The sequence below is a fragment of the Aythya fuligula genome, chromosome 15, assembly GCF_009819795.1.
Source record: "Aythya fuligula isolate bAytFul2 chromosome 15, bAytFul2.pri, whole genome shotgun sequence".
NCBI classification, from domain to species: domain Eukaryota; kingdom Metazoa; phylum Chordata; class Aves; order Anseriformes; family Anatidae; genus Aythya; species Aythya fuligula.
The window spans coordinates 115694-132117 of NC_045573.1; the positions used below are offsets into that span (position 1 = coordinate 115694).

The 16424-nt window shown below is 36.7% G+C and overlaps 1 protein-coding gene across 3 annotated transcripts in view; it reads right to left on the reverse strand.

Annotated features, from left to right (window-relative positions):
• KCTD5 (potassium channel tetramerization domain containing 5) overlaps positions 1-16424 on the reverse strand; it is a 33831-nt gene that overhangs the window by 6377 nt on the left and 11030 nt on the right. Inside the window, exons 2-7 of one of the 3 annotated variants that reach the window (XM_032197466.1) lie at positions 16048-16156; positions 14811-14902; positions 13693-13788; positions 11575-11670; positions 10459-10575; positions 2869-2994 (exon numbers count right to left, since the gene is read on the reverse strand). In XM_032197466.1, coding sequence (XP_032053357.1) covers positions 2869-2994; positions 10459-10575; positions 11575-11670; positions 13693-13788; positions 14811-14902; positions 16048-16156 — 636 coding nt within the window. The remainder of the gene's footprint in view (positions 1-2868; positions 2995-10458; positions 10576-11574; positions 11671-13692; positions 13789-14810; positions 14903-16047; positions 16157-16424) is intronic. The other 2 variants (XM_032197467.1, XM_032197468.1) reach the window with 2 other exon arrangements.

The following is a 16424-nucleotide window of genomic DNA, read 5'->3' on the forward strand; positions in this document are numbered from 1 at the left end:
AGCAGATAGAAGCCAATAGTGCCATGCAATGTAACAGGGACCTTAGGTATAGAGAAAGCTTAAACAAACCGGAGTTGGTATCTTTATTCCACTTACTGTTCCCCACACATGGGAAGGATAGCACTTGAAAAACTTAACTTTGAATGCAGATTTATGAACAGGCTTTGGTCATTACTTCCAAGAGTGACAGGTAAATGAAGTGGTATGAAAAAGAAGAATGCTTGTGGGAACACAGGCTATCTTTTAATAATGCCGTGGCTTCCTGTAAAAGTCACTGCAACAATTTAAGTCAATGCTCCAAATGGGGTTACATTCCCTCTCTCAGGAATATTAAAAGGCTATGCAAAAGTCAGCTACTAAGTAAGAAGGGCAGGCGCTTAAATACACTTAAAGACTGGTACTTTACTATCTCTTAAATAGTTTTGTTTGTAGTTTTTGTTTTATTTTTTTGGTGAATTTTGGCCTGCTTTTTTTTTTTTTTTTTTTCCCCTTAAAAACGCCAGTGACAGGAAAGTGCTAAAATTGCTTTGTGGAAAATATACACTACAAGACTGATCACCACTAATATTTCATAGCACAGCAGATTTTCTGCTATTTGTCACTGTATTCTTTCTATGCTTTACATCAGCAAAATAGTGTGTTATGCTTTGTATTGCCACGTTTGAGTTTCACCAATACATAGTTCAGTTAAGTGGTGTACAGGTTTGAGAGTCAGTAAAGACTGCATAGACCAATAACAATGAGAGATTCTGATTATACTGGAGTCCCACATTTCAAAGTTTTAATTGCAACCGTTTCCCTCTTCTAAGCTACCTAAGCAAACTGTTTTCCAAACAAGAAAACATAAGAAAAATGTCTCTAAGAAGGAATGAGGTGAAGTTGGATTAGATGGGGTATCAGAGAATGCTTTTTTCCTATTTTGAAAGTCCAGTACTATTAATTTAAAATTGAAGTGCACGTCAATAAAAATTACATACTGGTGCTTTTTTTCTTTCTGTATCTCAATCTGCTGCAAAAGTAATAGTTAGGAAGACTTTCTCATTGTTTCTAGAAGACAGTCCTAGGAGGTGAATGTATCATTCTGTATATATCACTGTATACCATAATTTCAATCATGCAAACTTCATGAAGACCAACTCAGACACTAATGAAGAGGTTGCAGATGGGATCTACAGTTCCCAAAGACCAGTCCAAATTTCTCACACTGCTGTCAGAAACCTCTCAAACTAAAAGGAATTCCTCCCCCCATGTCCCAGTGCAACAAATACCTGTAAAATATATAGCAGAAACACACTGTATCAAAACCAATTTTCAGACATTGCCATTTATTGCTAGCAAAAGCTCAACTCTTCCAGGAAACAAGGAACGAGTGCTTATATCACCAACCAAAAACTATCAGTAAGTCTTATTCATTGCCCTGGTCAAATTATGCTCTGCACTCCTCTCCAAAATGATGACCAAGAAGCCCTTGAATGGAGAGGTCTAGGATTTAGCTTCTCTCAGAGCTACTAATTGTACAGGAGTCCTGAATTAGTTTTTCTTTTCATGGTTTAAGTTTGATTTGATCCATATTTTCTATTAAACTAACGATGCAATGTAACTCTGGCAACTTCTGAAGTTCCCTGAAGATGTACTACTATTCCTTATGAATGTGTGTAGCAGGTTCAAGAATTCCACTCTTTTTTTTTTTTTTTTTTTTTTCAGGCATGTATCTCAGCCATAAACTATTGCCACATCGCTCTTTGTCAACTTTTCAATTTTCCTTAACCATTCTGGTGAAAGCAGACCACGATTAGGGTTCAGGAAAGAATGTGACATGGCTTACACAGGTTCACTGTTTACCCTTGATGACATTAAGCCCTTACAACTCCTTGGAAATCTTATCTCAACAGCAACAAATTAGCAGAAATCAATCATTTCACTAAAGCATCCAAACAAAAGCCTGGAGTACTTTTAAAGTGTAATTTTAAAAAATGTCTTCATAGATGTAGCAGCTAAATGAAGTTACACAGCAGAGCAAGTAGTGAAGTTTTATTTATTTGGGGCCTCAGTGCCAAGACCCACTTCACATTTTAGCATTATTTCAAGATCTATTACTTTAAAGTTGATTCTTGAGAAAGCAATCACTGATGTTCTACCAACTGTTTCCCATTTAAACATACTAGATGAAAAGCTTTTAAGCCAACTACAAAAGCACCCAGTTTACCTACAGTAGTTTCCTCACACAAAGCAATAGAATATGCTTACATACATAACTAGTCTGCCTTATTACTGCTCAGTTGTTTTTACATTTTTCATTTGTACATACTCTGAAAGACAATTGATGAAAATGCTAAGATACTGTACCCATTACAGTCTTTTTATAAAATGGGTTACAGAAAGGAAGGAGAACTATATGGAAACTGAAAATAATAGGCTAAAAAAATCTTCATTTTACAACATATTGCACACTGTTTTTCAAAGACAGCATTCTAAAATCCGTGACAGTAAGATGTCTTCAGCTGAACTCAAGCAAGGAAAACATTTTTCAAATGAATCATTTAAAGAATAAGGAGTCATTAAAACGTGTAAGAAACAAAATGTAGATACTCAACTGTAAACAGCAAGTATCTGTGAAAACTCAAAAAACAGGATAGGTATCAGGAACAATACAGAATATTCCATTTAAAGAAGCCATCCAGTATAACAAATTTATGATGACTTTACCATTTACACTCTCTTATACAATGAACAGGGAACCATTATCAGTTTTGAAGGAGGGCGAAAAGGCAATTCAATAAAAGTCCAGAAGAGAGGTAGGCCTAGCATGACTTAGCAAAGTGTACCTGTTTTGACAATATTTCTTTACTCTGATGTCTAGTAACTTACCTTTGCTTTTTCACTGGGTTCACTGGTTGTGCCATAGGGAGTGTTATGCAATTCCTTCGAGACAACACACAGAAATTCAGCCTGATCTTCATTGCCATAGTTATAGGAAGAACCAATACTGACCAGCTAAAAAAAAGAAAAAAAGTCAGTTGCATTTCCATATAAAACAAATCCCATAAATTCTCATGAGAAATAACACTCCTCACTCTTCAGACTGATTGGCTGTGCCTGACACATGACTCTCTACTTCAATGCAAATACATTTTGATGTTGACAAATACACTGACAATCTGATGATAAGATAAACATAGCTTTTCTTTTTTAAACATTTACAGAATTAATGGTTTACAGTTATGATTATACTGTCAAAGAAAAGGGTACAAAGGCAGGCCAGTGGAGATGCAGCCTGTTCCCTGTTCCTGCTATTTAATGGAAACCTTCCCATCCTCCAAAGTTAATTTTAAAAACATTTGAGTGTGGTATCTTAACGTGGTATGACTTAGTATGTAAATGGCTGCATGCAGGAAGCACTTTAGCCTGGAGGGATACCTACCACTATATTTACAGAATAAAAATACTTCTACCAGAACATATTTTGAGTAGACAAAAGTCAAAATTTGTCCTTAATCAGAAAAACAGCAAGACACAGCATGTTGGGACACTAAGATTAACATCTGAAATCCATGTGTACTGCTATGAGGAAGTGTAATTTAGGAAGCACTACAAGCGGAAGCCATGTATAATGAAATGTGACCTATTTACAAGCTCCTGCAAGTCTTTATACTGAATGATAAATGACAATTTATTGATAAGGAAGGATATAATTAATGTCAGTATTACCTCATATGCAGCATGTCTATCAAATGGCATTAGTTTCATATATCTTGTCTTACCTTACACATGGTACACTTACCTAATGCTAGCTTTACATAGCCTGCCTTTCCCAGACAGAATCAATTCAGATGTAGCTGGTTCATTTTTTTTAAAGATTTATTTCAAAAGCATGACAAGATAATGTATGGTGCTGTAATTACTGACACAGTTCAAGGACCTAAAAAAATCAAATTGTTGCACAGATACACTGTATCTAAATGTCATTACTGAAACTATATTACATCTACCTACCAAACCACCACAAACATGTAATAAGGCTGTCCTATTCCTCAGTCTCTATTATATCATTAAATTGCCCTGGTAATGGCTCCACAGAAAAGGCCTGGCTTATGTTTTAAAGCAGCAGCATTTGAAAAACTATGGCTATTTGTCTAAAAAGAAGCATACTTCCATTAGTCTAGCAGACCACCAAAGAAAGTAAAAGACTTGTTAGAGTAGGAAAGATGAAACCAAGATGAAATTTTGGTCCATAATCTACTTGAGGGGTAAGACAATTTCCCCAACAAAAGTGGAAGGCAGATCAAGGTAAAAAGCAGCTTCCATAATGCACTGTCATGAGAAAATAAAATCTAATTGTACTTTTAAGGAGAGAGAAGAGAGATACTCAGATGTTCCAGCACTCTGGTAAGACAAGACAAGCCAAGCAAGAACATCTACAGACTGAAAGAGCTAGTGTCTACAAAGAACATCAAGCAGTATGTCTGCAGAAGGAAACAACCTGATGCCAGGCTTGGGCAATATCAAAGTTTCTAGACCCGGATGGCATTACGGATGCCTAATCACAGCTGTTATGTCCCATTCTACAAAGCTCATCTTCTGCTCCTACTGTGTCCTGCTTAGAGCTACTGCATGACTATCTTCAAGGCCTCTCTTTAAGGAGGGAGAAGGAAGAGTAATTGAAAGGAAGGTTATTCACCTTCCCACTTTAAGCAGAACTGCCATAAAGTAGAACTGTCATGTGGAGTTGTTGCATACCCGACTGAGCAATACCATTTGATAGTATAATTGATAACAATTTTTAGAAGAATAAAAAAAAAAAGCTGTTAAGTTGGCTCTAAGCCTGTTGAAGTGGTATGAAGTTTAGTCTATGCATTATATATCAAACTACATAATACAAACTCAGCAACTACTTCAATTACTGTGGTAAAATGTAGAAATATTTTAAACAGTATTTTTAAACCACTTATAGACCAGAACACATTCAAGAAGCTGGAAACATGTTTAAAAAAACCATACATAATTAACCTTCTCTGAAGAGAAATTTGAAGAATAAAATTCAAGCATATGATTTGATTCAGTATAGTCTTGCAAAATAGCAAGAACTTGATATTAGATAAACTATAACAGCTGTAGTAATTGTCCTACCAGAAAAAAATAATACTTTACTCATTGACACACAACAGTAATAAGTGATCTCTCTGAAAGATATGTCACAAGATCCAAACATTAGCCAAATGTTCAATCCTGATTCAACTTGGTCGATAGTTCCTCAGTTGATAGCTACTTAAATCCTCTACTAATGCTTTATAATTCAAATTAGTTGACCTTTTGCATGTAAGTCTTTTTAGGAGATGTGTCAGACTGACTATTTATTAGCTCACTGGACTAAACTATTGATGTTGCTGACTGCAATAAATATAGATGACTTTTTGACAACATTAAATAGTTGGTGCATTTCAAGACAAAGTTTCTTTTGCAACGTTAAACAACAAGTTCTTCAAAACTTCAATGCACTGTACTCTTGTAAATAGTTCTACATATCCACAGCCTATGATGTATTATTTGCGGAGTTATCAATAGGATGCTACACACTTCATCTTAGCTTCAAGATGCATGAACAGCAACAAAGGAGATAGCAGAAAAAGAAACAGTAAAAAATGGTTGCAGATTAGAATTGTAGTGTCAGAAAGTACGCTTAGAAATAAAGCAGTATTGTAGCAAGTCATCTCAGTGTTCCCAGAGTAGGCAGCAACATTTTAAGAAGGATGCTGATAAACTGGAAGGAGTTCTTAAACCTCTGTGTCCCCCTCCACCTTCTTCCCCGCTCAAAACAACACAAACACAGCAAATCACTGCATCTATGTATTACAATGCATAGGAGGAGAATTTTCAGGTTGTTCAGCCTGCTGCTTCTCATGTTTTCTGAAAGGACAAACTTTTTTTTTTTTTTTGTCAACAGCAGATAAAGTTTTTTATGACCAACAACTTAAGGAAGGAAAAAACTTTCTTAAACTATGAATTTCACAATTTGTATGATTATTAGATGCATATAAATACAAGTATATGTATATATATTTGTCCTCATTGTTTTTGTTCCTTCCATGTGTTGAGTCCCAACAATGCTGTAACTGAGCATAGGAAAATGTAAACATTACATATCACAGAAAATGTATTTGATTGTGATCCATTCATTGATTGCATGGACTAAAGTTCCTGATGCTACTAGGCTGTTAGCTGTAATTAACAAAGTCACAAATGGAGAGCAAGTAATTTTTCTTTTCCATAAATCAAGAGAAGCAGAATTATTTGTATTATACTGCCTAATGTGCCAATATGTGTCCGGGTTTTCCTGAGAAGACATAGAAATAACAAGAAGAAAGTCTCTGTGTCATAAAGCCTGAATTTTAAAATAAAAGATGACAATCAGAAAGGTCAAAGGAAAAAAAATGGCATAAATTGTTTAGCAAAATTCTGGAGAAAGGGAAGGGTGGAAGCTAATGACTTCTGGTACCAAGTGGACAGCCCCTGCCCCACCTAAGGGCATACATCTACAAAACGGGTTTACCACCCTAAAAGCTGAAGGGAAGCCAGATGTGCCTACAAGCAAAGAATCTGATCCACCTAACCCTAAACCATGCAAGGCCACTAGGAAGAAATGGTGAGTCATCGTAATGGGTGACTCCCTGCTACACAGAACAGAGGCATCCATCTGTCAGACAGACTTAACTACAGAGGTTTGCTGTCTGCCAGAGGCCCAGATCCAGGATATTGTGGAGGGAACACCACAGCTAATCCAGCCCTCTGACTACTGCCCCCTGCTTTTACTCCCCATGGGCATAAATGATACTGCCAAGTGAAAATCAAGACTGTATCAAAAGTGACTACAAAGCTCTGTGGGCAACAGTCAACATTAGGGGAGCCCAGGTAGTGTTGTCTTCAATACCGCCAGAGGTAAAAGGGTGTGAGGAGGAAGGTATCCCTAGCATAAGTCAATAATTGGCTATGGAATTGATGTTGGAAACAACATTTTGGGTTCTGTGACCATGGGACCCTGTTTGTGTACCAGCATTTCCCTGGGAGAGATGGAACCCACTTTACTGAGCAAGGTAAAGATCCTTGCACCAAAAAACACAAAGTCAGGCAAAAATGGAAGCATACAGAGGTTGTAAGCAAGGATAGGAATACAGAGACATTATTTGAGCATCCTAGGATGAAATTTGGAAAGCTAAAGCCCTGTAGGAATTGAGCCTGGCCAGGGATGTCAAGGACATCGAGAAGGGCTTCTCTAAGCATACTGGCAACAAAAGGAAGAGTAGGGAAAAATATGAGCCTGCTGCTGAACGAGACAGAGTACCTGGTTACACAGGACAGCGAGGAGGCCGCTGTACTAAATGCCTTCTTTGCCTCAGTTTTCACTAGCAAGTCTGGCCTTCAGCAATCCCAGTCCCGATAGCAAACATGGAAAAGATGACGTGCCTTTCGTGGAAAAGGATTAGACCATGAAATGCAAACTGGACATACACATGTCCATGGGGCCTGACGGAATTAACCCACGAGGGCTTGGGGTAGCTGACAGGTCTTGGACAGATGACCCAGCTGGAAACCATCTTTGCACAAAAAGGCCTGGGGGACACCAGCCAGGAACATGAGCCAGCTATGTGTCCTTCCTGCAAAGGCCACGTTAAGCGAAGTATTGCCAGCGTGTCAAGGGAAGTGATCTTTCCACTTTCCTCAGCAATAGTGAGGCCAAACCTGGAATACAGTGGTCACCCCAGTACAAGAAAGGCATGGCAATCCTGGAGAGAGCTCAATGAAGGGCCACAAAGATGCTGAAGGGACTGGAGCACCTCTCCTAGCAGGAAAAGCCAAGAGGGCTGGGACTGTTCAGCCTGGAGAAGGGAAGGCTCAAGGGGATCTTACCAATAAAAATGAGAGGCTGCAAAGAGGAAGGAGCCATGCTCTTTTAAGCAGCATCCAATATGAGGACAAGAGACAATGGACACAAACTGAAATGCAGGAAGTTCCATCGAAACATCAGGAAACACTTATTTGCTGTGGAGATGACTGAGCATTGGCAGGTTGCCCAGAGAGGTGTGGAGGTGTCTCCCTCCTTAGGATATTCAGAAGCCATCTGAACATGGTCCTGGGCAACCTGCTCTAGTTGGTCCTGCTTGAGCAAGTGAGTTGCACTAGATGACCTCCAGAGGTCCCTTCCCACCTCAACCATTCTGTGATAAGTAATGGTGGACAGAGACTACCTGATACCTACCCACAGTCAGGCTTGTTTTCAAAGAGAAAAGAGTTAAAGAAGAACTTATGATAAAACTGGCATAGCTGAAAGAATGGGTCAAATCATTCCCACATCAAGTTATTCAATAACAGCAGAAAATATAAGTCTCTCCTTGTCTTAAATTAATGACTGTACACCTAAAAATATCCCTCTGAAATGTAAAATGGTTGGTGCATCACTTTTAGGAACCTTATTTTTGAAGTGAACAAATCTCACGCGTAGCTGAATTGAGACAGATCTCAAAATGTGGTATTTCAATAACTTGTCTATCCTGGTTTAACAGTATTGATTCAGATCTATACAACAGATTTACAGGACAAAATCAGCAATAGTATCACCATCAAATATAAACACTACAACTTGCACAAGCAACATACTGCCTACCTCCCTTTCTCTTACTCATATTAACTAACTCTTCTTCATGACTACCAGTTTCCTTCTCTCTGTGGTTGTCTGATTCTCAAAGATCAGTAAAATACACCACAACTATTCTCAAGTTCTATTTTGAATATTCTTCTACTTTGAGTATTACTGCTTCTATTTCAGACTTGGTGAAGTGCTTGTATACTAGAAGGCTTGTCTTGGAAACTTTTTTAATACTAACAGCTGATAGAATGAAAGGAAGTCCTCCCCTCTATTTATTTATTTACAAATTCTGTTCTATGAATGGCCCATACTCCATTTTGAGTTCTACTACGTTCACTCAACTGCCTTCTCAAATTATTTGCAAAAGGCTAAAAAGATATATACACATCAGCCCTTAAGTCAGCACTGATGAATGACTCTAAGACAATAAGCGTATTTATTTCAGACCTCTTGATCAATTTTCAGACTTCAAATCCAGCAGCAAGAAAGGTTTCCTTCCAGATTTTTTTATTAATATTTTTTTATTATTTATTTTAAATCTGCTTAAATTTCTTTACTGCCTTCACCCATCTCCCATTTTATTACAGTGAATTTTACTTTGAGTTCTCAACAACAAACACATGAACAACATCATGCTGCCTGTACCCTATACATCCTTAGCTACACTCAATATTCCTACGCAATTCCAGGAAGTCTGCAAACCTAGTACATTATTCTACATTCCAAATGTTACCTATGCAACTCCAGGAAACAGATATTGCTTAGTACCTTGAACATAGTTTCTGGAATATACTTCAGCAGCAATCCAAGTTTAAAAACTAGAATTGCAAGAATAAGTGTCCGTATCATAGGCAAGGTTCTGCTCTTAAGTCTGTCATATTATCTTCATGGTGTTATACTAATATTTCAGACTGAATAACCATACATATAGCAAGGAAAACAACAAAAACTCCAAGTATTTTATTGGAGAAAAATACTAAAGAATACCAGGTTCCTAAATCAATTCACATAACCCACTATGAAACAGAGCACAGCTATGTAGAGAACTTGGAACTGCCTCCGGTATTACTGTCTAGCAAAAAGATCTTGAACACTGGAAAGTAACACAGTGATTAAAAGAGCAGTGACTTGGGAACAAGGGGAGCAGAAAGGATGAGACAGCCTAATAGCAAAACAAAACAAAACAAAAAAAAACAACTCAAGATATTCCTTCCTCTTGATACAAGTTTTAAAACTAACTGCTGCTTTTGTTATCCCCTCAATCCTCCATATTTTTCATCTCTGAAAATTTAATTTTTACTGTTTGAATATATTTCATCCACCTAATAACCAATTATGTTTTGAGATACCAGAAATAAAGGACTCAAGACTCTAAAGTTAACTTGCTATTAGGTATGTGAAATATACTTGAAATGGAAGAATGCCCCTTTTGAAATCAGTGAACACGAAGTTGTATTTACAGGGCTTCTGATAGTTAAATTGTACAACTATTACTTAACAACTATGGACCAAAGGCTGTTAACTTTGGAGGAAGATTTAAGGAAAAAAAAGTTACCTATTAAAATAAGAACTCTTCTTTAGAATAACTTTTAACTCAAGTCTAAATAAACAATTTTTGTTTGCTTTTTTTTTTTTTAAACAATATGAACATTCATAATGTGCAATGAAATACTGTGAATATAAATAAAAGCCAGTCACAAATACATACAAACTACTATGTGCTGTACACCTAGGAATAAAGTGGAATGATTTGAAAGCAGCAGAAAACGCAAGGAGGCCAAGCATATCAGTGTGAGGGCAAAAAGAACGGTGTGACACACCTCACTGCAGCATTTCTGGAAGCATCTCTCTTCCCCTTTCACTTCCCGTGACACTATCAGCAGATACTCTGACTGCTGGGCCCGGCCACAGCCATACTGGGAACCTATACTGACAAGCTGAAATAACCAATCAGAGCAAAACACAAAAAGAAACCTTTGTAAAGCTGAAGCAATACCATTATCCAAATCACACAAATAACAGATGAGCTCAAATGTGTAGGTAACAATTACTTGCCCCTAGAACAAGTTGCTACCAAGCTAGAAATTTAATTTTAACTTACTGAAAAGTTATGGAGGCAGTTGCAAAGCCGTTTGATATTTCAAGGGAAGTTAAAGGTGTCACTGATCATAAGTTAGAAAACTCTCCATATCATTGTGGTGTAACCAACTATTCTGAAAAACCTAAACAAAGTTTGGCATATTATGAAAGCGAGAGAATCATTTTCCTGTCATACATGCCAAGTGCAAACAGTAACGTGGATGTAAGACTGGAAGGTGTTATGCAAAGCAACATATCCAAGCCTGTACATTAAAGAACCTCGTCTTGTTCTGAAAATTGTTAAATAAAATATAGCTAAGGAAATATATGAAGTCATCTAGAGGAAAAAAGAAATTAAAAAAAATAAGTATTCTAAACTAGTTTTAGAATAGCCAATTTACAGAAGACCCAAGAAAAGAACTGTAGTGTAAAAAACTGTCTCGTTCCCATGAAGGTTAGTACCATGAGCACTGTTCACAATTGCTAAATGTCTAAAAATTCAGAAGTTCATAACAATCTCAGCAATACTTCATAATTTATTACAAAAAATACTTTATCTTAATAATACATGGCACTTCCTAACCCGTTTAAAGCATGGCCCATCAGCGCACTTGAGAAAGGTGAGAGCTATACATTAAGTGCAAAGAACTAGACAACAACCTCCTATTCACAGTATACTGGAAATCAGCACTGACAAAAGACTCATGTACAGTAAATTTATTTATCCTGTAATTGTTACGTGAATAATTTTGAAGGCAGCTGCTAAATACTGTCCTTCTCATATAGTGAACCTACTGAGGATAGCATTATGGTGACAGACTCAGGTTACATTAATCATTAAAATTTACATGACTTACATGCTGTTGTTGTCTAAAGCCTTTGTATGTGGCAATGTTACATAGCCCAAAGTTTCTCATTATGCAGTAATGCCAAAATGTTATTCTTCTGATTGCCTGAAGAGGTAACAATGGAAGCTAAAAATAATCCACAGACTAACACATTAAAATCACGGAAGTGGGGCAGCACAACTATTAATGCTAGTTTTTTTTGGAATGAAACTGATATATAATTGCGCTTTTCTAGCAGCACTCATTCACTTTCTTTAGAAAAATGCATCAATGCATAAGTTGATAACTCATAAGTGCACCAGTGGTTTAACACTTTCCTATTTGTCACATCCAATTGTATTTTGATAAAAAAGTAGAAATAAAAAAACCAAGTGCTAAAACACATTACATAGGGCACAGAGCACAGGGACTCTCAACCCACAGGAGTATTATTCCTCTGAAAAAGTTGATGATCTCTATACCATCAATGTTAATATATACATAACATGGTAGGTGCCATTACAAGGAGTGCTTCGGAAGGAAGTACACTGCCAAGCAACAAAGATTTATTTAGGAAAAAATACATTACAGAAATGCTACTGTGCATTCAAATCTTCATAATAAAACTGCTTGGATTATACAGAGTATTATAATTATGTTCTAAGTGAAAGATGTCTACTAAAAGCAGGTCTGCCATAAAACCAAAGGAGAGAAGGACCTGGTCTGAGGAATGGAGAAGCTGAATAATAAGGGACCATACAGCTATTGTGTCTATCTACTTCAAACTGTGTGTCCAAGAGAGAGCAGCATGTGGCAAAAGCGAAGTAGGAAGGAAGCTGGATGAAATGAAGGACATAACGTTCAAGAAAACCACTGGAGTTTTCCCAAAATATAAATTCTAAGAGAGATTATAATGGTTCTTTCTGCAGTTGCGCTGCCAAAGCAAAAATACTCCCAAATATAATTTTCACAAAGAACGCAGAATTTTAAGACAGCTAAAAGATATACTATCATTTATTTTGTTAAAAAGAAAAGAATATCTGTTTTGTAGTGAAAGCTAGTTTCTCATGACAAAGAATATCTAAAAAAACTTTGTCAACGCACTGGTCAAAAACCAGCCATGTGAGAGCTTTTTTAGTGAGAGCTTTTTCAAGTGACTTAATACTGAGTTTCTGGCACACCAAATGGATCTTTTAATACTTGAACTGGACAACTGAAGTATAAGAAGCTTTCTCTGTGTTGGTTTAGTTTATTTGATCGTGGCGGCTTTCTCTATGATACAGGAGCCTTACACATTTTATTGAATACAAACAAAACATTCTTTTTTAGTTTTGTGTGCTGTATTCTTAAAATGTTCCTTTGTTGTATTATTAGGGGGAGAGTGCACGGGATAAAAAGTTTGTGCTTATATTCCGATCTCTCCTACAGCTCGCACCAGACACTGAAAAAGATGTTGGTTGAGCACTTGGATCTCATTCCAGAGTTAACAGAACCATTGCTTCTGTGCAGTTTAGATATTCTGGTAGGAGAGGAATGTAAAAGATGAAGAGGCCATGCACGTAGTTTCTTATTTCCAGAGATCATCAAAGAGAAAAGAAAAATCATTTTGTAATTTCACGTTGTGTTTTCCAATTTACTTATGTACTTTCAAAGTTACTTCTATGCAGTGCAAAGATGGAAAACACATAGCTCATGCCCATCCAGCTTCCCATCTGCACTGGTTAAGTTTTCCCTATTATACATATCAGTCCTTTACCTGAAGAACCACTGCTTTGGCCTAACTAACAGTTATCTCTCAAGCTCATCTCTTTTACCAAATGTCTGCCCTACCATTTCTATAAACTTTCATTAGATTGTTTTGGTTTATTCACCCTGCTGCTGTGTAGACCTCAAAGAGTTACATTTCAAACATGACGTATGTTTTTACAGAAAGTCAGATCAGTTTAACCCCCAGACAGCTACAGCACTTTTGTTCTCTGACAAATATTAATACAAATCAGATTTCAATTTAATCACGTATATTTTTATTAATCCAATTTCTGATAACAATTGCACTTAAAAAGATGCACAGAATTGACTTCCTACTCCTCTTTCACAGAACTAAATTTTTACAAGACTTTGAAATTATATCCTATACGTTTTTGTTACCTGTTCAAATTTCCAGCCATCAGACATTGTGGAGACCATTTGAGTGAGTTCCTCTTCCTGGCACTGCAGCACCCTGTACACATGTTTGACTGGCACCTTTAGGAAGAAATATTAGATGCTCAATACAGCATGGAATTCACTATCTTTGCAACTTTGACTTATTCTTTAGAAATAGTAAGCACCAACCCATTTTTTTGTAGAATTCTCATTTGCTCGGAGTCACCTTGCAGAAGACTCAGTGCTTCATGAATGTTTCAGGGACTGAAAGTGCTACTTAAAAGAGTTATAATAATCTTAAGACTTATCCATAAATAGATGAGCTTCCTACATTGTTCCATGTCGTAGCAAACCACATTAGTCAAAATCAAGGCTAATATTCCACCTTTAACAGATGTCTGACCATACTCAAAAACATCTTTATTTCTCTATCAAAGTAACTTCTCCAGAGCAATGAATAACTAAGACCACATTAGGTGAAACCCTGCAGAAAATACTAATTCCACAGCCCAGCTTCAAATTTGGCAACAGTAAGTTTGTAATGTCTCTATGAAGACTCAGCTGAAGGCCAGAGAAGCAGAGTTAAAGAACAATCGCAAACTTGAATACTCTTTACTTAACAGTTTCTCTGTGATATTCATTTAATGAAGAAACATTCATGAGCCGATGTGAGAAGAGGCAGGGTCTCCAAAACTATAGAGGACCACAAATAAAGTAACTTTAGTTCCCATCTTAATCTTCTGTAGCAAACAACATTTGTACGTATACTGTATAAACAGCAGTTACACATCTCATCATATATCTCATATTCAGAGCATTTAAATGTGTATGAGAAAAATAATGCTAGCCAAGGTGTTTTCTAAAATAGCTATTTCCAGAAATATTTTGACAAAGAAATTCCACTATAACTAGACATTTTTGAACAACTGTTGAACAACAGAATTTTAGTTTTTGAATGAGAGCTAGAACTGTTTGCTTGTGCCTTTTGTGAAGGGTACAGCTATCCAATATCTTACTGGGGAAATGAGCAGTCATGGGAGGAAAAAAAAAAAAAAAAAAAGGAACCACCAATTACTTACTGTATCATAAATAATCAAAAACACACTAGAAAACAGCCTCACCTGTGAGATTTTGCTGTCTCTTTCTCTTATTTTGTCCTTTACCAGTTTTATTAGTGATGTGATATTGTAGAATTCAGCCTCTTCCAGTACACCTAGTATGAGAACATTTTTTGAAAAGAGCATGTAACCAAAGGTTCCAGGTCAAAACCACCACCCAGTTCCTAAGATCTCCAGTTCTGCTACAGAAAACAATTTATTTTTCCCTAGGATCAATTTGTTTACCAGCCTAACTGGTAAACTTTTTCTGGCTTCCTTCAGGCAGATATAACTCATGGTCTAGCTCATTCTGAAAAACTGTCCTAAAAACAATTTAAAAAAAAATGATGCCATTTCATACATAGAATGAGAGGCAGGAAATAAAAACAAACAAACAAGAATAGGATCACAAATACCATTCTACAGCAGTCTGATGGACCACCATAGCTCAAACCCTGTCTCTAGAACACTAAAGAAAAATCCAAATTCTCCCACTGAAAAGCTCTCTTATTACCAGCGTGCAGAAAATTTTTCTTCTTGTCATTTGAGACCTCAGTCCCTGAACAACATCTTTAAGATTCTGACTGCTGTAGCATACTACAGACTGCAACAATTCACATGTTCAAGTCTTACCTGTTGTCTAAACAGGTTGAAATCTTAGTTCAAATTATTTCCTGCTAATTTACTTAGACTCCATTCTCTTCAATCAATTTGTTCACTATCTTATCAACACAGCTTTAGTACTAAAACAGTCATCCTCCATTAGAATAAAATTGATATGAATTGGGGCCAGGAAGCCAGTGGCAGAATTTACTCTTCAACAGCACATTCCACATATCTGAACATTTCAAAAACTTCACTCATACTTGGCTTTACATCTTCAGAAGCTTATTTTGCAGCCAATATTCATCTGCTTGAAGAAGACTGAAAACAACTATTTCACACAGTTATACAGGGGGAAAAAAAAAAAAACAAAAAACAACACAAACAAACAAAAACCACCAAGATTGTATGATAAAAGGCATCTCCCCTCATGGCAAAATGTTCTATTTCTAACTGGGAGCAGGGGCTGTGAAACCAGGAATCATGCTTAGAACACTCCAGTAGCAGCAAATACTATAACCACACCCATCAGCTTTGTCTGAAACAGATTGAAATGCTACACTGATTAAGATTTACCATCTACAGGTTCATTACTTTTGGTGGCTTTCAAAGCAGTGAGAATAATGAGAAAGCAACAAGATATTTTGTAATATCCTACCTTCCTCAGCTAGGTCCTTGTTAATAACCAGTTTCCCATGTCTGAGATAGTTCAGCACTGGCCCAAAGTAGGTCGGGTCTCTGTCTATTAAATAGGCACCTGTTTCATCCTATATTAGGAACAAACAAAACAAACAAACAAACAAAAAGGACAGCCAAAAAGGCAAAATGATTTGAATGCCCAAACAGGAATTAATTGTAAGCTCATACTCAGCTTGGTATATGAATAACAAGCTGGTACTCATTTACAGCTACATCACTTAAAGCCGAATTTGTTTAAAACATTAAATGGAAATCAATAATGTAGATGTAAATATATCAGATTGGTCAATCAACTCAATCATGTACTAGACACCTTTCACTGATCAATTCCCACCC